Source organism: Desmodus rotundus, chromosome Y, assembly GCF_022682495.2.
Source record: "Desmodus rotundus isolate HL8 chromosome Y, HLdesRot8A.1, whole genome shotgun sequence".
In the NCBI taxonomy this organism is placed as follows: Eukaryota; Metazoa; Chordata; class Mammalia; order Chiroptera; family Phyllostomidae; genus Desmodus; species Desmodus rotundus.
Window position 1 is genome coordinate 1,730,350 of NC_092332.1, and position 25,329 is coordinate 1,755,678.

At 54.4% G+C, this 25,329-nt stretch overlaps 1 protein-coding gene across 1 annotated transcript; it reads right to left on the reverse strand.

The window, feature by feature from the left end:
* Nucleotides 1–9,372: 9,372 nt before the first annotated feature.
* LOC139440565 (cytokine receptor-like factor 2) lies at nucleotides 9,373–17,272 on the reverse strand. The gene is made up of 6 exons (XM_071220354.1): nucleotides 17,125–17,272; nucleotides 15,907–16,040; nucleotides 14,151–14,313; nucleotides 13,213–13,318; nucleotides 11,757–11,841; nucleotides 9,373–10,423 (listed from the first exon to the last, which is right to left on the reverse strand). The coding sequence occupies exons 1-6, from the start codon at nucleotides 17,189–17,191 to the stop codon at nucleotides 10,145–10,147; spliced, it is 834 nt and encodes a 277-aa protein (XP_071076455.1). The 5' UTR covers nucleotides 17,192–17,272; the 3' UTR covers nucleotides 9,373–10,144.
* Nucleotides 17,273–25,329: the final 8,057 nt, after the last annotated feature.

A 25,329-nucleotide genomic window follows, 5' to 3' on the forward strand; every position in this document is an offset into this window, starting at 1 on the left:
CTAAATAAACACCTTCTACATGGTGATTAAAAATAATAATAATTTAAGAAAACCAACCCTGGTCCTGGCTGGGTAGCTCAGTGGGTTAGAGCGTCGTCCCCATACGTCAAGGTTGCTGGTTCGATCCCTGGTCAGGGCAGAAAAATCAATCCATGAATGCATCAATAAGCAGAAGAACAGACTGATGTGTGTCTGTCTGTCTCCCTTCCTCTCTTCTGAAAATCAATAAAAACACATCTTTGGGTACTGACGTAAAGAAACAGAGAGGATGGTCCCTTTTATAGGTGTTTCCCAGCATTAAAACACGGGTCTGATTTCTGTCCTGCCAGCTCAAGGCAGGTGGCACGTTGGGATGGAGGGGTCTGGAGCTGCCGCCCGCCTGCGCAGGTGAGGTGGGCGAGAACGCAGGTACCCACTGGGGTGAGCCCATGCAGGTGTGTTCAACAGGTGTCGCTCCTTGTTTTCCAGGGCCCACACGATTCCCAGTATTGACGGAGCCCCGAAAGCACAAAGCAGGGGCAGGGGGTTCAGGAAGGGGCGCTCCTCCTCCGGGAAGGAACGTGGGCCCCACAGCAGGAAAAAGCAAGGAAGCAGGGATGGGGCCAGAAGGCTGGAGCTGAGCCGCGTGCTGGTGGGCAGCTTCCGAGGGGGCCGCAGGGGCGATGTCCACCAGTAGCACAGGCACCTGGGACACTGCAGACACCATGAGCTGCTAGGAATGCTGTCCCAGAGCAAGTGAGCATCACGCATAGCTCGGGCAGAAGAGGAGAGTCTTGTGGTGCAGCCGCCTGCCCGGCGGGGGAAAGAGATAAGGAAACAGGGACTATTCTGGGCTGCAACCCACAGCCTCAGGGGGAACAGGGTGGGCTGGGGCAGGAGGCACAGGTGGGACCAGAACAGAGAAATGGGGATGGGCTGGAAGAGAACGTTAGAAACGGGTGCACGGTGAGGATGGGCGGCACAGCTCAGGGACCTTCCAGAAACCACGGCTGAGAGCGGTAAAGGCCTGGCCCCAATCACCTGCCTGAACCTGCAGAGAATTCTCACAGAGATGTATTTGAGGCAAACAGGAGACGTCTGGAAGCAAGATCAGAAGAGACGGAGAAGCATGCATCTCGGGACAGTTTCCCGTTTGTTCTGCATGTTCAGAATTGAGGAGGGAGCGCCAGGAAGAGTGCAGGAAGCAGGGTGCGTTCCCGGCTACAGGACCGGTAAGGTTAATTAAATTCCTGAAAGAGAGGAACGTCAAGGTGTGTTGACCTGGATGCAGGGGAAGAGTCCACAGGACTGGCTTAATGCAAAGAGACACGTTTTGGTAAAAATGTTGCAGGCCTGGGGCGTGACAACCCAACATGACGTGATCGGGTAGAGGGTTATGAGGACACGACCTGCGAGGCTCGTTTCTGCAGACCCCCTTTTGCGGCCACAGAGGGACCATGGGCTCTGTGTGTATGCACCTGAGACAGGTACGTCCACGTGGGCCACGTTCGATTCCTCTCAGCCTCCGTGAGCCTTGGTGGTAGCAACCGAACTCCCACGGGAGGGAAAAGAGAGGGGATGCCCCTCCAGTGGGGAGCCTGGGGGTGACCGTGCAGCCTGTTCGAGGTCACGGGGGCAGAGCTCCTGCTCGGGAGGCTGGGTGTGAAGGTGAGAAAGAAAGTCCCAGATGTGAGCCATGCGAGTTACTTCCCGATGGCTGGGGGTAGCAGGTGACCTGGAATGATGGATGACATCTGTCTGTCTTCCCATCTGTCCTGTCTGTTCCCCTTCTGTCTGTTCTTTTAATGACTCGGGAGTCTCTCCTAAAATCATTGACCCGATGGCCCCCTTCCCCTGCTTGCGTGGCATATAAACTCTCCATCTCCGTACTTTGGGGGGTGTTCACCTTGTTTGCCTGTGCTGCCCTTTAACATTAATAATACTATTAAACTGTAATAAGTGTATTTCCCTGTCCTCTTATGCGACCGCCTGTTGTCAGCTCACCCACAGACCCAGCTCCGGGACACCCGAGGGCGGAGGGAGCGCCATCCATCCCTTTCTGCCTCACGCCGATGCAGACGGCGAATCTCCATAAACCGAGAGAGACGCATCAAATGACATAATGCCCCTCGAAACCAATAAGCTGCAGTTAACCAGAAAACCCCACACGTTTGCACATTTAAAAACACACATCGAACGGTGTACAATAAAGAAGAAACCTCCAGGGAAAAGCTATTTTTCGTAATGATGTTTAAATTGAGTGACAGTGTAGTTTGTCACTGAATTTAAAATTGCCTGACCAAATGCATCGCTGTCTTAGAAGAAGCATCACATGCAGCTAAAACATCGATTATAAAAGCAAAAACGCCTGAGCCATCAACGAGCTAAATGCTCTCCCCCGAAAATTAGTGGGGGGAAGCCGAACATAATAAAGGTAAAAGTTGAGGAAAGACCGAATACAACCGAAATTAAAATTTGCTCCGCAAAACCGAGAGAAACCGGTAAAATTCTGGTGAAACCAGCAGAGAGAGACAGATGGCCGGATGCCAGAAAAAGCACCCAGGAGAAGACGTGGAAAGGAAGCTGTGAGCGAGACAACCGAAGGGAGAAAAAACGAATAGCAAGCGCACGGTGATGTGGCCACAATATTCAGAGGAAACGGAAGGAGTAACTAAGACGGTTTATTTGGCCACAGCCGGCGACACAATCAGTACTCAGAAATCGCCTGAGAGATTTCTCACCCACCAGCAAAAAAAAAAAAAAAAAAAAAAATCAAGAAAAAAAACCACATGAGAAAGTGAAGACAGCAGCACACAGCGAAGGCCCAAAGAACATCCCAAGCAAACAGGTGACAGGAAAACCGGCAAACCCTTCTTGAGACAAAGAAAGGAAAAGCGAGCAGGCCTGTTGGGGAAGCTGCTCCGTCGTTGGTGAGGAGACGGGTTCTCGCGACTCGCTGGGGAAATCGTGTGATTCCAGTCGGAATTTCGGCCGTGGTTCGGTCGAGTGGGACAGGCTGTGTCTCACGCACCCGCGGAAGTGCAGACAAGCTAACAGTTGCCCGAAAGAGGAAGTGGTGCCGGAGGCGGGGTGGGGAGGAAGAGAGAAAGCAGAGGCAAGGCGAGCTGCAGGGGACAGGCCTCCGAGGTGAGGGTTGAGGACAGACCACCGCGCAGGACACATTGTGTGACAGAAGGGGGCGCCGCACACCCTCGGGACACGGATGTCCCAGCCGTCCCCAAAGCCCCTCCTGCCGGGCCATTGTTTCAGAAATGCCTTTCTTGTTTCCTGAGTAAATGCAGCTTTAAAGAGCCCTCTCTGTGTTTGGGGGAGTGGGAGGTCTCTTTTCTAGTTTTTTATTTTATCAAAGGGATCCGATCATTTCCTTGTTGGCGGGGTTAGGTGACTGCGATGGTGGGGAGCCGGGGAAGACCAGTCCTACGTGCCTGCCACCGGAGCGTGGTTGTCGAAGGCAGGGCCCTGTGTATGCTCCTGTGACTCACTTAATGCCTCAGAGGCCGAAGGCCACCCACCTGTCACCCCTCACCCACCCTCAGGCGCCCACACAGAGCATAACAGTTCCCCTGCTGGTTTTCACAGGGACACGTCCAGTATATCGGGCCAGGCCCACTCAGAATAGACCAAATTCACACAGGCCCCCCAAACTGTCGGCTTCCGTCCCTGGCCTTCTCTGTTTGTCTGATTTCCCTGAGCGGCCCCCGACTTGCCACCCCCACCAACCAGAACCCAGACTTGATGCAAAGATTATTTTACACTGAACACCAAGTTTGCGAGTCGGCAGACGCAGAGAAAGAGCCTCCCTCGGGTTTGTCTCCCTTCGCTGCGCCACAGAGGCAACGTCCGGGAAATGAGGCTCCATAAATGTGTCCCCGGGGGCGGCTCTGCTCCCAGAACTCACGGTGAGGTGAGGGTCCCCCCAAATCCCTTCTCCGGGCGGGGGCGGGGGTCATCCCTCTGTGAGTGGGCACCACAATATCACTCGCTCTGATCTCCTGCGTGTTCTCAGAAAACCCGCTTATCTTTCCTAAAAGTCATTGTTTTTCCTGCTGAGCTGGGCTTCCCCTGGAAGCCCCAAATTCAAATCGCCCCGATCAGTTACTCTGGAGGAACACGCCCCCCCCCCCTCGAACATGTGCCTCTGTGGCAGGCAGATTACCTTGAGCTAAAGGCCACTGAGAACACGGGACACATTTTCCTTCGCTGGAGGTCCTGCACATTCGCCTAGAAAAGTCCATCGGCAGGGTGGTCCATGGGGCTGGGGGTCACTTTGGCCTGAGTCACACAACCTAGTGCAGCCCTGGTCACCTTCCCCACGCCAAGAAATACCTGTTTGTCTTCTTGTCAGTCTCTCGTTGGCTGACGTCACATAGAGGACCCCCAAAACAGAGCCTCCACCGTGTGAAGAAAAATGTTTCCCTGTCTCCAGTCATCAGCAAGTTCTGTGTGTGCAAGTCAGCACTTTTGTGTGGGTGCTAAAAAAATACATATTAATGCTTTGTAAAAAGATTTTTAAATTTATGTTTAGAGAGAGGGGAAGGGAGGGAGAAAGAGAGGGAGAGAAACATCAGTGGGTGGTTGCCTTGCTCACCCCCTACTGGCGACCTGGCCTGCAACCCAGGCATGTGCCCTGAGTGGGGATCGAACTGGCGACCTTTTGATTTGCAGGCCGGCGCTCAACCCACTGAGCCACACCAGCCAGGGCTAGCTGTAACCCACCGAGCTGCCTGGCCAGGCCCCGTCTTCGAAGTTCTTGTAAGCCGAGCTAGTAATCAAATGAACAGACACATAAACAGGAGAAGATCAAAGTTTTATCCCGTGGGAGTGGAGAATGCACATCGACGGGATAAATCCACGGAGCCCCCAGCACCGCAAGGCAGCACGGGGCCGAGAAGACAGTTGGGACAAAGAGAAAAAGGCGGGGAAACCGGTGTGTGGTTTATTGAATGCCCAAGCCTCGGTGCACGACCTCAGAGGGTGGAGGAAACTTTCTTCCTCCCCTGAAGGCCAAGGCTCACTGTGAGTCCTCCACAGCCCCACTTGGGAGCAGAGAATGCGGCCTATGTGTGGTTGGTCTGGATATGGGATTCTAGGGTGCTCCCCAGTCATCAGTTCTGCAGTCACCTGGGGACATTTTTTCATTGCTTTTACAGACACAGGAAGGGACAGAGAGACAGACAGACAGAGAAGGGGAGGCAGAGAGAGAGACACACACACAGAGACACGTCGCTCCGTTGCCTCGTGCCGGGGATCGAACCCGCAACCATGTGGTACACGGGAGAATGCTCCAACTAACTCACGCACCCATCTAGCACCCGACACGTTTCACGAAGGAAATAAAGCAGGGTTCTTTCTCTCACCAAATACCACTGCATAAAGCTAAAGTGCTTTTCATTACGGGCAAAAGTAGGAAAGCGTCCCAATGAAACAGAAAGCCGTCCCTGGGCTGATGGACACTGTGCAGGGCCCAGGGCGCAAAGCCCCGCGGCAGAGAGAGAGACTCGCTACATTGTTTCACAACAGCAGCCTTTGCAGGAATAACTAAGCTTTGTAGCCAACTGCATTTAAGCTAAGATTGCTTCAGTGTATTTTTGCCAGCCCCTAAAAGCACAGGAGGATGACAGAGAGAATCGAGGCGAGACAAGAAACTCAACCCTGCCAACACGGTACATGTGTTTGGACGTGGGTTATTACCTCTCGTCTTCCAGGGAGAAACGCAGCCCCACAGATACCTGATTTTGGCCACAGGTCAGCAGACCCTGAGCCGAACAGGTAGCTCAGCAATGGGGCACCTGCGCAGACCTAAAACGGGAGGCACAAAATGTATCTCGTTGGCGTCTTCAGATTTGGGGTCATTTGTTACGAGGAGTAGCTAAGTGATACAAGGCCCAACCCACCATTTGCCTACGAAAATATCTAGATGGAGTAAATACTGCCTCCGAAATAGAAAATTATTATAATTTCTGGGCGGCAGGGAGAAGAAGAAAATATTTGTGGGCTTGGCATAGAAGGAGATTGTTTGAACAAGATGGCAGAAGGCGGCTTTGTGCAGCAAACAGCATGAAAAATGCAGGTAGAGCCCTGGCTGTTGTGGCTCAGTGGATTGAGCACCGGCCTGTGAACCAAAGGGTCGCTGGTTCGGTTCCCAGTCAGGGCACATGCCTGGGTTGCAGGCCAGGTTCCCAGTAGGGGGCACACAAGAGGCAACCACACATGGATGCTTCTCTCCCTCTCTTTCTCCTTCCCTTCCCCTCTGTCTAAAAACAAATACATATAATCTTTCAAAAAAAATACAGGTAGAAATCCATTCTCGTCCCCCCAGCTTTGGGGAATTCAGATATCGAACAACCCCACCCCCCGCAGAAGGCGAGAGAATTTGCAAAAAAATATCCCACTCCACGTCACCCAGGGGATGGCCGTCTGCGAAGGTGAGAAGTCCATACCATTCCTGTTTTATGCCTGAAGGAATCCAGACCGTCTCGGGCCTACCCACGCTCCTATGAGGCAGGGCGGGGGGGGGGGGGGAGCCCGAGATAGCCAATAGCCCTTGTTCTGTGAGAACCAGGCCCCGTTTACGACCCTTTTCCTCCGAGGAGCTGCAGATGCAAAGGCGTGCGCACACACGATGCAGAAATTAAACCTCCGTTCCCTTCTGCGGCCAACCCGTAACTCCAGCCTGTGCGGGGGCAGACCACCCAGATGTGAACTCCGGGTGGTTTGCTCGGGAACGCTGAAAATTCCCCCTTTTACAGAGTTGTTTTATTTATTTATTTTTTAAAAAATCTCACCAGCCACGGTAGGGGAAAGACAGGACCGCAAGAAGTCCAGGCTGGGTAAACAGCAGAGTACGAAGTTGCTGGCTCACTCGTTAATAAAATTTAACTATCCGGGAGAATACGGGTGTGAGACGTGGGGGGTTTCGACCGTGAAGAATTGTGTGTACTTGACTCAATTCTGCATCTGACATCGGTGTAAAAAAAACGGTTCTGACTCAAGACTGCTTGTCTCTCAAGCCGGGAAGCTCCGCACGCCCTAAATTAACGGTATTTGTTGGCAGGTGTAGAGACATTCCATGTGCACAGTCTTTACATGTTCATGTTAGGGGATTATTTTTAATTGGGGGAAAAAATGGGGGAATAGAGTAAGCGGGGACGTTAACAGCATGTAGGCATTTTTACGACGTATTTTCCCAAAATTACCAGAGGCGCCTCGGTAAGCCTGGCGAATGTCTGCGAATGTCTCCTTTTTTCCCTCCTATGAAAAAGCGAAGGTATTGTCCTGTGCCAGCTAAGCGTCCACAGAATGCATTGCCCACCCCCAGCCCCGGCCCCCCGCTTCTCTCCTGGGTGATGGGATTCGGTGATCTGTACTTCCCAGCCCTTTCGTGAAAGGGAGCCCCCACGTGTGTGGAGGGATTTGTGGGCGTGCGTGTGTGTGTGGCTCAGTTGTGGACATGCTCGTAACTGCTTCCATAATTACAACCCAAGCGTAGGGGAGCGGCTTTGTGGGGGGGCTCCCGGGTTCCGATGATGAGTGCCTTTCCCGAGGAGGATGGGGAGCTGCTTGTTGCTGAGGGAGAAAGAAATCACCCCTGAGGACAGGTACGGAGTTGGGGGGTGTAATAGGGGTGTCATTCGAATTTGGGGATCCTGAGACACTGTGACAAATGACCCCAAACTAGGAGCTTAAAAGAGTAAAGATTGATTCATGCTGTCTCTGCCCTGGAAACCAGGCGTTTGAGGTCCAGGCGTCCCTGGGCTGGTGGCCTCGTCCCTCCCGTCTCTGCCTCCGTCTCCGCCTCCGTCTCCAAGTGGCTTCTCCTCCGGGTCTGCGTCTCTTCTTCTGTCTCTTCTCAGGACACTGTCATTCAACACGGGGCCACCCTGACCCAGGACGACCTCCTGTGAGACCCTTAGCTTCACGCCCTTTGCCATAGAAGGTAATTTACAGGCTGGGGTGAGGGGGTGAAGATGTAGACACATTTGGGGATCATTTCACAGCTCGCCGCTGTCCCTGCAGCCCCGGCAGGGGGAAAGAGCTCAGTGGCAAACCTCAGCCACAGTGGCAGGACAGTGAGGGACACCCGTCTCCAGAAGCCATTGAGGCCGTTGAGGCTGAGAACCAAAAAGAGGGTTTAGCTCCTGCCTCCAACCATAAGCCTCGCAGCAGCAGATCGCGCAGGCGGGCATAAGTGAGTGTGTGCATGGGGCCTGGGCGCGGCGGGCTCGTGCGTCCACGGCTGCCATAGAGTGGGCTCGGGACTGCAGGAGAGCAGGCAGCCAGCGCATCTTGGGTATGTAAGGTGACTGTCCCCAAAGCGTGTTCTAAATGAGCTTGTTCGATGCTGTGTCAGTGAAGAACCGGGACCAAATTGAAGCAGGAAGAGGCTTAGAGAAAGTTGCCAGAAGGGAGGGGCCTGGGGCGGTTAGGGTGAGAAGGACTAAGAACTACCAATTCGTCCTTACAGACCAGTCTCAGCACGGAAAGGCGAGCACAGGGAATAGAGTCAGTAATATTGGAATAACTCCACGCGGGGCCAGGTGGGCGCTGGCGATATCGGGGGGGGGGGGGATCCCTTTGTAAGTCCCATCAATGTGTCACGACATTCCTCAAGAACGCACGGAGAGCCGTTGCGCGCGCTGCGTCCCGGGCACGGTGGCGCAAGCGCCCTGTGCCCACGGCTGGTGGAGGCCTAGAAGCAAGGTTTGGGTCCAGCCGTGGCGGGGCGCAGGCAGACTCCGCTGGGTGGGGTCTCAGTTCCCAGCTTCCGACCCTGCGCCACACGCCGACCTAGACCAGGAGCGCATCCCGCACTGGGAGGTCCGGGATAAAGCGCCCCTTTCTCCTCTGTGCCAGCGGAGGGCGTGACTCCACCCTGCGCAGCCTCCGCTGCCTGCGCTCAGTGGGTGGCCGGTGATGCGCACCAGCTACTCCCATAGGAAACGGCATTCTCCCTGGTGCCCTTTGCAGAGAGGGCTCTGGGCGGGCAGTGGGCAGATGCTTTTCCCCGAGAACACACACGCAGGCCACGCGTGCGACGGACGTTTGTTGGCAGCACTGTGCACACAGAGAGCGAGAAGGAAACGCCACGCCAGCTGAACAAACGCAGATCTGAGCGATCTAGAAGCTTCCTGTGCAATCACAAAGCCCAGGAGATAACGGCGCAAGCGTTGTCCTCTATCTCCCGGCACATCGAGTGCCGATGTGAGGCCCCCGATAGTTCTCATGACAACCCTGTCCTTTGTCTCTTGATTTCAGGGACAAACCGAACACTATGAGACGCGCTCGACGGTGGGGGGGGTACTTCCGGTAGTCTGCCGTGTCCCCCCCGCCCCTCCCTGTGCCACTCCTGTCACCGACGTGGAGTCTGCAGGAGGAACGAAGTGTCTGGAAGGAAATGCCCCAATTCTTGTTCAGGGGGTGTTTCCCTTGCAGAACAAGAGGGGGGGTTGGGCTGCCTGCCACTGATGAACCAGGCGGCCTTCCTGGCCCCTGGTTGCTTCTGGCTGCTTTGCTGGCTACAGTTTCCAGGAAACAAAAGGCCCAGGAAATTGCTCCCAAGTGTTTGTGGAGAAAAGGCGGGACATGGAGGGGGGGAGGATGTGGGTGAAGGAAGCAGGTGTCAGGGCAGCCTGGGCCTCAGCGATGCCTGGCTGGGCGGCATAGCAGATGGGAGCGACGTCCCGTACACTGAAAGGTTGCAAGTTCGATCCCCGGTCAGGGTGTGTACAGGAGGCAACCCATCGATGTTTCCTTCTCTCTCTCTTTCTCCCTGTGTCTCTTTACCCCCGTTCCTCTCTCTCTAAAATCAATGGAAAATATCAGCCCGTGAGGATAGGGATGGGGGTAGAGGGTCAACCCTGATGATACGGGAGCTGAAACCAAAATCCAGATCCAACCCGTCCTCTGCCGCCCACGGTGGATCCGCCTTCAGCCCTCGGACAGCAAAGCCCGAGGGGTGCAAGCTGACTCGGGCACAGCGCTGTTTGGGCGGCTGGGGTCTTGGGTGACCCCCACACGTTGGCATCATTGGTCCGGGGTGTCTGTCTGTCCCCTTCACGGGGGAGAACGTCGAGTCCCTGAGAAGGTCCCCTCGGTGTTTCTGCGTCCACGTGCACCTGTCACTAGTTTTGCGCCTGCAGCCGAGTCACACCATCACATACGCGTTGTCACCAACCACAAATGTGAAGCCCCCGAGAGACACCCGCTCCTTGCCTGGGGCGGGCGGGCAGGGCAGCAGGCTGGGGTCCCCCGCGGCTTCTTTCTCCTCCGTCTGCGGGCACGACGGGCCCGTCATCGTGGCCGCAGGCGTCTCAGCCTTGGCCGTGGGCGGCTGGACCACGAGCGGTTCTTCCAGCAGAGATTCCGGCTCCTTGTCTTCCACCTTATTCAAGACGGTGATGTTCTGCGTGTCCTTGATCCATTCCTGCGGGGACACAGCACGGGGAGTCACACGCAGGAAACCCCGGGTCGGCGAACTGCCTGGGGGAGCAAAGGGCCCCTGCCCCAGCGCCCCCACACATGCCCACGGCCGCCTGGGGGCCCCTTCCGTGGGGACGCCACCCCCGTGGAGCACAGAAGCTGCGCGAGGCCGGCCTAGGACAGAAGGAGGGTCTGCAACCAGGGGCTTTAGCACAAAGATGCGAACACGAGGGCTGTGTGCTCCCTCCGCTCTCTCCCTTAAAGGACAGGGGGCCGCGCCACCCCCACGTGGCAGGGAGATTATTGGGAACTGAAAGCAACGTCAGCAAACAGCACGCACAGCAGGAGCTCCCTGCCCTCTTTGTGAGTAAAAGCAACGCAGGGATTTCCCCTTTGCAAACAGGACTGCACTTGGAAAGGGTCTCTCCTGTCCCTTCCAAGTCCAGGCGCAACCACACAGGCCTCGCTGCTGTAAGGAAACGTACTGAGCATGAGGTGTTGAACAGGTCTGTCTGCGGGACCGCTGCGCACAGGCCCCGCCCCTGTCCTTGGTCTGGCCCCGCCCCCTCTGCTTGCTCTGCCCCGCCCCCTCTCCTTGGTCCAATCCTTCTCCCCGCTCCACCACCCCCTGGTGAAGTGGCAATAGCCCCGCAGGGACCCCCTCTTTGGGGTTCTCCCTTCTTTTCTGTGACCCCCTCCCTGCCTCGTGTGCCTGTGAAATCAACCTTTTCTCTGGTTACTGTGTCCTTTTCATCTGTCCTGTGTCCATTTCGTGCACAGTCCTGGGGCACAGAACCTAGGAGGGGAGGGCAAAGGGCTTCTCTCCCCTCTTGTTTATGTTTTCTTCCCCCCTCCACACCTAGGCAGCTTGGAAATTCACTTTGCTCCTGCAGGAAGCCGAATGGCACACACCTCTTATCAAAAAAGTGTGTATATGCCCCACTCCTGACCTTCTGAGTTGTGTAGGGGATTCTATTTGGAAATAAGAGTCTCAGTAGATTGGATGAGGGAAGGATTTGAGAGGAGGTCCTCCTGGGTCAGGGGGGCCCTGTGACCAATGACAGCGTCCTGAGAAGGACAGAAGAGGAGACGCAGACCAAGAGGAGAAGCCACATGGAGACGGAGGCAGATAGGAGGGACGCGGTCACCAGCCCAGGGAACATGCCGGGGAACAGACATGCCTTCCTGGTGTGAGCAGAGCCGACCAGGCGGGGCGCGGGTCTCTGGGGCCGATTTCTAGAGAACCCACTTTTAGGGATCCTTGGGGGGCGTCGGTGGGAAACACTGTGCTCCAGGCTGGCACGAGGGCGTGAGCCAGCCCACAGGGCAAGGCTTACCTGGAAGTTTCCGTGGTGAGACTCGAAGAGCCCAGGGAAGGTGAATTTGGGGTCAGGCACGCTGGGCACCAGCAGCTTCTTCACCCTGCAAGGCACACGGAGAGTGTACTCACACAGGAAACACAGACGCCCACCCATGGGGCACAGAGACTCGGCACCCGGATGGAACTGTGACGCCCCCCCACCCTGATTCCACAGGCACCCTGCCCCGGCCGCCCGCGTGAAGCCCACCACGGGTGTCAGGTGAGGGTCACACAGCCCATCTCGGGCTCATCATGATTCCTCCTTCTTCCTTTTTCATTGACAGTTTCAACTGGATTTCGCCCCCCATCCCCAAATCCACAGGTGGCAGGCTGTACCCACATTGTGGCTGCTCGGGGCGTGGAGCCCTTCACAAGGTCATAAGGACCAACTGAGGTCTGGAAGGTGAGGTCGCAGATATGCACTTTGGGTATTTTGAGGGGACGGCACTTGAGAGGGGCTCTCTGCCCTCCCCCCCCCCCCCAGCGAGCTAAACACATCCAGTTCCCCTTTTGCAAAAGAAGTTTCCTCTCGTACAGGCACGCCCGCTCCCTTTCCAGGAAACAGGAGGAGTGGCAGATTCCGAGATAATTCTGCGCAGAAAGCCTGTATCTGCTGCACGCTTCCTCCGCGCATTCCTCCTGACCCCTCCGCAGGGAACCTGGTAGGGCCTCCACACCCCAGTCCCTCTGCCCATCGCCTCTCCCCCACCGATCACGCTTTGTTAAAATGCAATGTAACTCCCCCCGCCAGACGAACTGGGTTTTGGGGGTTTTATTTCCTTTCTGAGATGCCCTTCTGCGTGTAAAAATGGTACCGTAATAAAGACACATGTGTCTGTCCTCCTGTGGATCTGTCTGTGGTCAGTTCAGTTTGCACCCCCTCGGGTACAGAACCTAAGAGCTGGTAACGTGTCGGATGCTAATTTAACAGGGCTGCTGTGTTCCTGACGAGAGAGGAATCCCAGGCCTGTTGGCATCCACGGAGGAAAGGTCACGGAAAGACACAAAAAGGAGACGCCCATCCCCACGCTAAGGACAGAGGCCTCAGGAGGAGCCAGCCCTGCCCACAGCTGGAGACAGAGCATCCAGGACGGTCAGACAAAAAAAGTCACTTCCACCGTTGCTATGGAAACCTTCTCCTAAGAAACCAAGATGGCGCCCCAAGCCCTGGGCATCAGCAGCTTCCAACTCATAACCAGCAAACACCTGCACGCAGGTACATTTAAACACAGGTCGGAACGGCAGTGGTTACGGTGTTTTGTGGGAGGCTCTCGGAGAAAATGAATGAATATAGTATTTTTGAAAGGCTGGGTACGGTCTCAAAGGACATTGTTTTGCGATGTCTCCACCTGGATGTCAAAACTGGACAAGCCTCGTAGGGGAGGGAACCCTATGCCCGCGCGTCTGACTGGAGCGGCGAGAAGGGTCCTTACCTCTGCAGTTTCCACAGAGACAGGGGGAGGAGGAAGAGTATGAGGGCGGCGACCAGGCCGTAAACTATAATAAATTTGGAGGAAAACGGTGTCTTCCGGCACGAGTCTAAAGCAAAAGCAGATTGAGCGCGGTTAGTTCATCACAGGAGACCGTGGTGGAGCTCCCACGCCCACATCCGTTCTGTCTGCTGTATACGTGCCGGTGTGTGAGGGTCAGGAAATCCCGATTTCGGTCAGAAGCATCCTGGAAGGACAGGAGGTGTCTCCCCACAGACTCACATCGGGCATGTAGTGTGCGCTCCCCACACGGCCCTTCTGTACCGGCCGTGCCGGCTGTTTGAGGGGACACAGGCTCACTTCTGCGTACCACCTGGGAGTCTTCTGTCCGCCCTTCTGACCATCCATCTGCCCTTCCATCCTCCCACCATCCACCATTCGTCCACCGTCCACCCATCCTTCTATCCAATATTTATCTACTTATTCACCCATCAATCATCGGTCTACCTACCTAGCGTCAATCCATCTTTCCACCCTTCCATCAATCATCCATTATCAATCTATATATTTATCAGGTATCATCTACCTACCCATCCATCCATCCATCCACCCCTCACCTGTCTACATTGTCTACCTACGACTCTTCCACCCATCTGTCACCTGTGTATCTATTTCCACCCTCCACCCATGCACCTGTACATCTGTCTACCTGCACACATGGGCGTGTGTCAGTGTGACACCACTCACAAAGAGTCTTTGTGAATATGCCTTTGCCAGGCTACTAGAAGCAAACACTAAAGCTTAGCCCCAGTGAGCAGTCCAGCGGGAGAGAAAAACAAGCAGAGGCATTGTCTTTGATCTGCCCTCCTCCGGCTTTCCAGGTGCCCCGCGCTCCCTGCCCGCCGGGCCAGGGGGCCGCGTGGCTGCGTCACCGGCCTCACCTCGCGGCTCACCCCTCTGCCAGTGGGCCACCTCTGACCAGTCGCTGGGGTAGGTGTCTGGGCCGTAGCTGGATTCCTTGGCTGTGACTCTGGCCCTGAAGCTGTAGCACCTGTCAGCATCCAAGGCCTCGATCGTCACGTTGCAGGTGTCTTCCTCCTTGGACTGCAGGGAAGAGAAAGGAACAGGTGCATCGGACACCTCACCTGGATGTTTCTCGGGGACTCCACTTCCCTCCCACAGGCGCTTGGGCGTCTTGGGTCAGTTTGTCTTTCTGCCCAGATCTGAACCCTCAAACCAACAGCAAGAGACCACGTGTGCCCCCACATCTGTGCTTCCCTCCAACAGAAAAAAAAAGTCACACTCCTTTACAACATCGACTACTTCAGGTGTTTGTGAAGAATTGGTCAGTGGAGGCAATTCATCCTTTTAAAAAAGGAAGCACTTGTGTGTGAATAGAAAGGTAGCACATGGTTACTTTGGAGGTTTTAGAAAACATACCAGGCAACAGAAGAAACTTAATATCCTAAAATGTAACCACCATGAACGAATGTATATTGTTCTTTTCCTGCAACTGATAGAATACAGTGTTTTAACCACATGCATTGCTTCTGATCGATAACTATTCTTTTTTTTAAAAGAGTTTATTTATTTATTTTTAGAGAGCAGGAGGGAGAAAGAGAGGGAGAGAAACATCAATACATGGTTGCCTCTCATGCGCCCCCTACTGGGGCCCTGGCCTGCAACCCAGGCATGTGCCCTGACTGGGAATCGAACCGGTGACCCTTTGGTTCACAGGCCAGTGCTCAATCCACTGAGCCACACCAGCCAGGGCAGTAAATATTCTTTAAAGCGTCCATTCGTGGCCCTTTAAATTTTTATTATATCAGTGTATCATTATTTGGGTTTTTTAATCCTCAACCAAGGCTATGTTTATTGATTTTAGAGAGAGAGACAGAGAGAGAGAGAAGCATCAATTAGCTGCCTCCCATATGCGCCCCGACCAGGGATCGAACCCGCAACCTAGGCGTGTGCCTGGACTGGGGGGTGGATGACCCTGCAACCTTTTCATACAGAGGACAACACTCCAACCAACTGAGCATCCCGGCCAGGGACCACGGTTGGTGGGCTGTTCATCTGCGGCATGACATACGGGTGGCCCAAATCTTTTATATTTTATTTTAGAGCAAGTTCCAAGAGACCTCTTGTGTATAACACCGCCACGGCTTTTTGAATTATTGCCTTAGGATCAATTTCGAAAACGGGGGGCCCGTGGGTCAGAAGTCGGACTACGGCTACGCTGTCCAAGTTCATCGCTACTGAATGTCATTGAATGTCCGCTGTGTCATTGGTGGCATGCTCTGCAGCCAAAGCTTCTGCCCACCGTGGTTTCAACCGGCACTGAACTTGCATTTCTTGAAGGAGAAATGATTCTCTCCTAGTGGGCCCCGCCACGCGGTGCCAGCTTTCCCCTTTTCTGACGCGCTCCCTTCTGCTTTGCTTACATGTAACTCCCACGGCGAGAGCCTCCTCCTCACTCTTTCCCTGGCCATCCTGCTCTCCGGTTTTGCCAAAACTTTTTAGCGTCATCCTGGGAGCATCATCCCGGGCACCAAAAGGTTGTGAGTTTGATCCCTGGTCAGATGTAAATGGAAGGCAACTGATGGATGTTTCTCTCTCTCTCTCTCTGTGTTTCTAGAGGTAGCCTCTTGGGGATGTCCTGTCACCCCGGCCCTGAGAAGATGCCACCGCACTCACCTGCCACTCTTCGTCAAAGATGCCCTTGTGCTGGACTTCGTACCGGAGGCTTCGGTACGGCAGATCCGGGCACGACACCGTGACGGCCTCCCCGTGCCAGTGGAACTCCAGGTCCCGCGGGGACTCGGGTTTCACTGAGGGGTGGGCGAGACGACACAGACATCGTCACTGTTGCGACGGGGGGGCCCCCACATTTCTACGATGGCCATGGTGAGATTCCCTGTCTTCTGCCTTTAATTCCTTCAGGGGGAGTTGCAGGTCCCTTCCCTGTATGACATTTGCAATAGAGCTTTTCACCTGAGCTCCAAGGACTGAGCAGCAGGTGAGTCTTGAAGAAGCATGAAAAACTTGTGTTTCTGTTATGGGATGACTCGTGCCCTGCCCCCGCCAAAAAAACATGTTGATGCCCCCACTGTTAGGGCCTCAAAATACGGTGGCATTTGGAAATAGGGTCTCTACAGATGTTGCTCTTGAACACAAAGCGAGGTTCTCTTGCAGCTGGGGTGGCCACAAAACCAATATGCCTGTAAGACATACTGGAGACACACCCATGCGTAGAGACGGTTTGTTCAGAGATTGGGGTGACACACCTATAAGCCAAGGATCACTGAGGATTTCCGAACCCTGAGAGGCTTCCACGGAGGCATGGGACCGACTTTCACTCTGAGCGTCCGGAAGGAGCCCGCTACGCCGGCCCCTTGGTGTTGGACTCATAGCCTCCCTCCCGACCAAAGAGGCCACGTGTGCGTCCTTGGAGCCACTCAGCTTGGCGGCATTTCGTGGCTGCCTCAGGAAGCTCTTGCAGTGGCTGTGAGTGACTTTGTCAGTAGGGGGCCCATAGGGTGCATCTGATTCTGAGATGCATCCTTGGCACCCATCCATAAAAAATAAAACTATCTCCAGAAATACAGAATACAGAACACATATTTGGAGAGAGGGTGTCTACATGCGTGCAGTATTCTGTAGTCCAAGAGAAGCAATGAGCCTCAAAGTAGTGAAGGAAAATGAACGGGTTGTGTGGCATGCATTCAGGGTGTATTTCTCTCCTTATTTGGGGGGCCTTCACGGTGGCCCCCCGCGGGGCGCGTGCATCTCTGCCTGTCGTGCGTGTTGAGACGGGACTTTCTGGACGGCTGGCGTCTTTGGTGTTGGGGCAGGAAGGGGCGCTCAAGTCTAGAGGTGCGTGGGCAGCCCACCCCCTGCCCCGTGGGCACTCACAGTAAGCGCTGATCCACACGCTGTCGGAGAGAACAGGGTGGGTCCCGTTCCAGAGGCAGAAATCCATCACCAGGTCTCCTTTGGCCTTGAGGACGCACCCAACGGGGAGACCGTGCTGAAGAATGTAGCTGGGACACTGGCTATAATTGCCACCTCGGAACCTGCGGTGACGAGAGACAACACCGGGCTGTAGACCGTCTCTGACAGAAGCATCTCACCGTGTCTACCAGTCACGGGCTCAGACTGGGTACCTTCCTTAGTCACGACAGTGATGCTCCCGGGCAGCTACCGCAAACCCTGGCCGAACAGAAAAGCATCCCCTTGCTCAAGTGTGTAAACCCTTTGAGTGGCCTGTCTAGTGGGCTGCATGGTGACAATTCAAATGTACGTTCATGTACCGATCCCAGGGACCGGGGAATAGAATCTTATGTGGAAATAGGGCGTTTGCAGGTGGGATGAGGGGAGGATCTGAGAGGAGGTCGTCCTGGGTCAGGGGGGCCCTGCATCCAATGACAGTGTCCTGAGAAGAGACAGAAGAGGAGACGCAGACCCAGAGGAGAAGCCACGTGGAGACAGAGGCACGCGACCACCAGCCCAGAGACACGTGGAGACCACAGAGCTGGAAGAGGCGGGAAGGCCCCTCCCTGGAGCCGGTGGAGGGAGCACAGCCCTGGGACCCCTGGATGATCTCAGATGCCTGGTCTCCAGGACACACAGAGGACGAACATCTGTGTTTTGAAGAAGCTCGGTTTGTGATAATTTGTTATGTCTGCCCCAGGAACTGATGCAGGTACCATCCGACCTGCAGAGCAACGAGCCCCCTGTCGTGAAAGGCACTTTCGAATGCTTGCACCAACATGGGACGTGACGTTCAGCTTCCTTGCAGTATTAGCCGTGGCCTCAGCCCAGAGCCAGCTCATGCTTCGTCCCGAACACCCCAGACCGCAGTGCTGTCTACATGAAAATGTACCCCCTTCACACTAAAAACTGACGCTCCCAGCAACCCCACACAATCCACGTCTGCGACCTCTCTGGAAAAGCCACCGCTTCATTTTTTTTTCCCTGTGAGTTTTATTTTCTGAATCAATTCATCTTTAAAAATTTCCCTCTTTCGTGCCCTTTTGCACTAATCTCCTACACTATCAAATGGTGAACGGCACCACACGTCACACGCCCATGTCTGTAGAACTGAACTAAATTCATTTGGGGGGAAACCCTTCCCGTAATGTGTGTATGACGGTCTTTCGGTGCGGAGGGCAAGGTCAACAAGCCGATGATAGAAGCAGATAGTTCTGGAAGGTGGCGCCTGACATGCTGATACCCAGAAATGTTTCGGTGGCAGACCTGAAGGTGGGGGACACTGAAGGTGACCCCTGATGAACAGAGTACGTTCTGAACATCGGGGTGAGAGTCTAGGTAGTTTCGCGGGTGACTCAGTCATCACTTGGTTGGGTTTGCGGCACGGCGGCTGTGGTTGAAGGGAGAGGAAAACACACACATCTACCCTCAGACCGTGTGCTTAGTCAGAGCTTTCTTTCCTGGCCCTCGCCACTGCTGATCTCTCGGAAGAAGAGGCATTTTCATACAGGGCATTGCTGGGTTTTTTGTTGTTCTTTCTTCCCCCAGAGGGCACTTACCTGTAGCGGAATGTCAGATTAGTCCCTGCGTGTTCGCTTACATTCCACGTCACCCGCACTGTTTCGAAATTGAAGTTGATGATATCAAATGCCAATGCTTCCTCTGGGGGGGAAAAAAAACAGAGTAGAGTTTCAGGAGAAGCGGGAAAGAGTTTGGATTCGTCGAGTGATGTCCACACCTGTCATGAACATCCTACGTCGCTTTTAAAGGACCAGCGAAACCAAGGTTTTTCACACGCAAGCCGGTCATTAACTAATGAGTTGAGAGCTGAAGCATGGGTGGACATAAAGCTTGTGTCTCAGGCCAGTCACCCTCAGAGACAACCCTCCGCAGCCTGCTTTCTTCTCACATTTTCAAGACCAGCCGTTATTGTCGACAGCAGACACGGAGCCCCAGCTGTGTGGCCAACGGTGCTGTCACTTGTGGCTGCAAAGAGGGGCGCTGGACGCTGTCCTCTGTGCACCAAAGTCACTGTGTCACTGAGAACACCACACGCGGCAACTGGAAGACACATTCCGGGACAAGGGGGTGTTTCAGCCTTTGATAAGTGACTTCGGCCTCAGTAGGTCTGCCGTTGGCAAAGCTCCGGTGGGTGCGTCTGCAAGCAGTGAGCGGGCGTGTTTTAGGGTTGAGCAAATATGCGATGATGTGGTGGGTAACGAGAGGTGGCTTTTTGCCTGGCAGAGAAGGGAGCTGCCGATGTTGAAAGATGAGAGGCTATAACGCACCCTGTGGTGTTGGAGTAAAAGGGACAATGGAGTAAAGGTAAGTGATAGGTAGAAAGAAGATCAATACACACAAGATTGATAGACACCTGGATGGATAGATAATGGGGGATTGATATACACAGGCATGGATGGAAGGATGGATGGGTGGATGGATGGGTAAAGAGATATATAGATGATAGACAGACAATGGACGGACAGATGGATAATAAATGGATGATGGATGGATGATTGGATGAATATGGCGGATGGATGGATAGAATCATAAATGATAAATGGATGGATAAAGAGATAGATAGATGAGAGACAGACAGATAGATAGGCAGACGGACATAGAAAGGTAGACCTTGGCTGGTGTGGCTCAGTGGATTGAGTGTCGGCCTGTGAACCAAAGGGTCGCCAGTTCGATTCCCAGTCAGGGCACATGTCTGGTTTGCGGGCCAGGTCCCCAGTAAGGAGGCGCGTGAGAGGCAACCACACATGGATGTTTCTCTCTCTCTCTTTCTCCCTCCCTTTCCCACTGTCTAAAAATAAATAAATAAAATATTTTTAAAAAAGAAAAGAAAGATAGAGATGAATGGCTGGGTGGATGGATGAATGGACACATTTGTAGCAGCTAGTACGTGGTGGGTGGTAGGCCGGTGGAGAGACACCTGTCCCTAACTTCTGAGGTCAGGGAAGCACACTCCACATTCAGGGCTGGGTGCCGGCCCTGCTCCTGGGGTAGGAGGTAAATCAGATTGTGCCCCAGCTGTGTGGGGTGCACGGCAGAAGGTACTTTGCCCCATGAGCATTCACGGGTCCACACCTGAGCTCATGGTCTAGAATGAACCATAACCCCTCAGCCAGCCCAATTGAACCCATTTTCCCAAACCCATCTTGTAGTTCTCGAATGCCTCTCTCGAGATCTCTAACCGAGATTCTCCTTCCCTTCTGGGATCGCTGTGCCTGATGATGCCCACTGAGTGGAGACCCCAGGAAGACCACCCCGGAGACACCACGCACAGGCTGCTGCTTCAGAACTCGCTGTGGCAAGAGACGCAGCCGCCATCGCTGGCGTTTGGCACAGGATGCCAAGGCCGGCAGGAGAGTCGGACAGCTCCACGTGGGAGCGAGGGAAACTTCCGGAGTGCCCAGGGCAGGTGGCTCAGCAGAAGCAGGCTGTCCCATGTGAATGGATAGAGAGGACAAGGTCGGCTTTGTCTGGTCGGCTCCGAGTTGGAATCGGGAATGTTGCCCATGAGGAATGAAGGGGCTGGTTTCCTGGGCAGGCTGCCGCAGGTGGTGGGTCGGACGTCTCTAGTTCCCTGCAGTCTGGCCACGGGCTACTGCTATTATCGGTCTCTCGACTCTCTCTGCGTGTTACCAGCGGGACTGCAATGCGTCTGCTCCCCGATGAGCCCCGTCCATCTTACTTTGATATCGAGACCGGTTTCCTGTGGTCCCTCCCCACGCCCAGACCCGTGCTGAGCATGTAGAAGAACGTTCAGAATTCGGAGGGAAAGGAAAATCGAACTTTGTGGGAGATGTCAGGATAGGACTGGGGCTCTCACGCAGCGTCGGACAATCCACAGCACAAGGAGGGATGGAAACATTTCTGAGTTCTGGAGGAGTTCCTTCCGTGTGTCCCCGTGTGCGGGCCATTCCAGGTCCATGCTGAGTGACCGCCCGGCCGATGCTCTCGGAGTCGGTCCACAGCTTCCTGAAATGGAGACCAGGGTGGGCATTCCCGACCTTCTTCAGAAGAGGAAGCGGTGTTCATATCACACGCTGAGGAGATTTCTACCTCGGTCCCCTGCCCGCCTGGAAAATTCCTCATTGATAACGCCAAACGCCCCCGGGCTCCAGCTGAAAAGGAAGTGAGTTTTTGTGGTTCAACGCCTCGCCCACACCGTGACTCAGCCGAGGGGTTAGGAGGTCAGCCACGGCAGCATGAAGGCATGAAGGGCACTGGGGTCTCTGGGGTCTCTGCTGCTTGGCTGCTAAGTCCTCCTGCCCCATTTCTCCCCTGCTGGCGAGTCCGGGGACGGGTGGGGGTCAGGCCCTCCCCACCGGCATGTGGCAGGAATTGTCGGACGGGGACTGACAGAAACGGCTTTGCACCGTCTACACCATATGATGGCCCAGCATCGCTCCTGAGCGGTTTCTTCTCCTAGCTGCACCTTAAAACAGGTTCCAGGTTAGCAAGTCGTTTCTGAGGGCTCCGGCGCCATCACGGAAACAGAGAAAGCCTTCCCTCAGCTGCTTTGTCCTTGCTGCGTGCTGAGCTTTGCGTGGGCAGGTCCCAGCTAACTTCTCTCTGCTGCCACAGTAGCAGGAGAGACTGATTTCACCAGCATCATTCACGCTCTCTGGGTTGCCACCAAGGGTGACATTGCTTTTTGCGTCTGAGTAGTACGCCGTGTGCAAATGTAGCACAGCTGTTTTACACACTCGCCTTGTGGCAGGCACTTGGCTTATTTGCACATCTCGGTGATGGTGAATAACGCCTCAAAGAGCCTACGGGCAAACGTGTTTTTACAAATTAGTGATTCTGGTTTCTTCGGGTGTGTCCCCAGAACGAGAACAAGTCACATAGACAGAGGCAGATACCATGTCATTTGTCCTGTATGTGGAATCAGGAGAACAAGGTAAACGAACAAAGTCGTAAATTCAGAGAGCAGACTGACAATGGCCGCACAGGACGGGGATTTGGGGGACCGAGTTAAAAAGGTGAAGGGCTTACGTACAAGTTGGCAGTTACGGAATAGCCACGCGGATGGGAAATCCATCCCAGGGGACGTACTCAGTAATGTTGTAATAACTGTGTCGGGCGTCTGCTGGGGGCCGGGGATACCAAGGCGGTTGCTTTGAAAGTTGCACAAATATCCAATCACTATGCTGTACTCCTGAAACTTATACAAGACCCTATCGAATGCCCCCTGTCATTGAAACAATAAATAACAGAACAGACGTCCCCCGTGTTACGGCCCCTACTTCACAGGGCTTCCTCCACCTCTTTGAAATGCAGCGTAAGCCCTTTCAGTGTGGACGAAGCTTTTCGGCACGTTGAAGCCCCTAGAAACACCTTTCTCAAGGACCCATGCAAATAGGAAGGGGTGTGGGGAGCCCCATCTCCCACTTTCTCTGAGAAGATAAGGGCAGTTGTGAAATTGCCTCCCCCCCCCACTAAAAATCGAAGCTTATTTTTCCGTTGCATAAACGATTAGGGACCACAGATGGCCCCCCCGGGAGCCCCCTGGGCTCAGCAGCGGCCGCGCGGGACCCCTGGTGCGGGGAAGCCTCAGACAAGGAGGACCCCTGGTTGTGGAAGTCGAGAACACGTAGCTCGGTACGACGGGTCTGTCTGGGCAGGCTCTTCAGCGCACCGCCCGGGAGGCAGAGAGCTGTCTGGTTTTATGCGTATTCTCCACTGCAAGACTGCTCCTGTCTCCTCCTCCTTCGTGGGAAAAGCTACTCGGTGCGGAACAGACTGTGCTTGGCTGTGTTTCCCCGACGGCATCAGAAACCCCCCATCTCGGCAGGAACTACCCCCTCCTGGCCCACTGGGTGAGCTGTGGTTAGCATCCTGGCGGCCCCATTTCCCACGAAAGATGTCATCTCAGTCTTTTCACGTCACCGTCCTGTCTGCCCAGGTCAGCCTCTCCACAGAGAGCGCTCACGGCCACAGAGGTGTGCTTCGCCCACGGGTCAGTCTCACTGGTCAGTGTCAATGCGTTTGTAAATGTTAAGAGGTTTTAAGAGGCAGAGGCGTAAGTAGCAAGCTGTAGGAGAGAACCGGCAAGCAGGCAGCCTGGTGACAAAAGGGGTTTGCATCTGGGCAGGGATGAAGGGACACAGACACAGACACGCAGAGACAGACAAGCAAAGAGAGATCTTTTGGGGGGTACTAGTTCCCATCATGCATCAACACTGCCTTTCTATTTGAAGCCCCCACTTTCCTGGACACCCACGTGAACCCCCCAGAATGCTGAGCCTGTGTTGGGGACGATGAGAAAGTTCTGGAAATGATGGTGGGGATGGTGGCACAGTCACGTGAATGCACATGCTTCATGCCGCTGAGCTGTGTGCCCCACAATAGTTAGGGTGACAGATGTTACGTTGTGGGTATGTGACCATGTTTTCCTAAAAAGAGAAGCCACTTAATTTTGCTTTAAAAAATGTTTGCTTACAATCAGCTTTATGATACGTCTTCAGGGAATCGTTCTTGGCGAGGCGGTGGGGACTCCAGCATGAGGAAATGGCTGGAGTGGCTTCTTACTGCCTCGTTTCCCTGTCTGACCAGCGGGCATTGCACGCTGAGAAAATGCTGAACCTCATCTGTTTGGGTCAATAATGAGCCCCCCCTACAGTGGAATAGTACGCAGCCAGGAACAGGAGCGAGGCTGTGACTCAGGCTGCAGCGTGGACGGACCTTGAACACAGGAGGCTCCGTGAGACACGCCAGACTCACACGGTCCCGTGGGGTGGATTCCGTGTGTGTGAGAGACGTCCTGAGCAGGCCAACCCGCAGACACAGAGAGGGGGTCAGCGATCGTCAGGGGCTGGCCGTGGGGCGAGGAGGTCAGGAGATCGATGGGGACACAGATGAGTGGGGCCCCATGAGGCTGCTATCACCCTGATGCCCATGCCTCGTGGACTCCGGCACCTGGGGAGCCCCCAGGCTTGGGAAAACCCCTCTGTCCCTCCTGTTCTTCTCACAAAAGCACAAAGGTGGCAGAGCGTGGGCAGGTGATCACATCTGCACCCCGTGGGCCATCGTTGAAACAGCAACAATTTTGCTCTACAGGTACAGCCCGCCTCCCCGGTAAAGGACATCTGCAGAAGAGAAGGCTGCCGGCGGCCGGGGAAATTTGGTTTCACGACCTTGGGGAGAGCAGGGGACTTTGCACCCAAATACTGGTTGGTGCATGTTTTGGAAAGTACCTGTCAGGTGGGACCAAAGCAGCGGGTCCTTCCGTCTTTCCTTCCTCCTTCCCTACTTCTACCTACCCATCCATTCCATTTCCTTCTTTCCTCCCTTCTTCACTTCCCTCCTTCCTCCCTCCCTCTCCTTCTTTCTTTCCTTCCTTCCCTCCCTCTTTCCCTCCTCCTTCCTCCCTCCCTCTCCTTCTTTCTTTCCTTCTTTCCCTCCTTCCTTCTTTTCCTCCCTCCTTCCTCCCTCCCTCTCCTTCCTTCTTTCCCTCCCTCCTTCCTCCCTCCCTCTCTCTCTCTTTCTTTCTTTCTTTCTTTCTCTTTCTTTCTTTCTTTCTTTCTTTCTTTCTTTCTTTCTTCCTTCCTTCCTTCCTTCCTTCCTTCCTTCCTTCCTTCCTTCCTTCCTTCCTTCCTTTCTTTCTTTCTTTCTTTCTTTCTTTCTTTCTTTCTTTCTTTCTTTCTTTCTTTCTTTCTTTCTTTCCTTCCCTCCTTCCTTCTTTCCCTCCCTCCTTCCTCCCTCCCTCTTTCTTTCTTTCCTTCCTTCCCTCCTTCCTTCTTTCCCTCCCTCTTTCCTCCCTCCCTCTCCTTCTTTCTTTCCTTCCTTGTTGATTTAATCTGCAGCTGAAACGTTAAGAACAGCAACAAGAGCCCGAGCCTACTGCCGTGCCCTCTAATTACACAGTGTGGCCGCCGCCCACCCTTGCCCGGCCCTGCTCTGGACTTCAGCTCATGCCATCTGCCATGTGCGGCCCTCCTGCGGTCACTGAGGTCCAGCTCTGGCACACACCATCCACACTGTCTTGGTTCTGAGCTTCAGCATCTGTCTCCCACCTGGGGACGCCGCTGAGGTTGGCTGCCTGTCCTCAGTGCACAATGTGGCTTCCCGGCAATTCCCTGACACTCACTGAGAAATCTGATCAGAGCACTG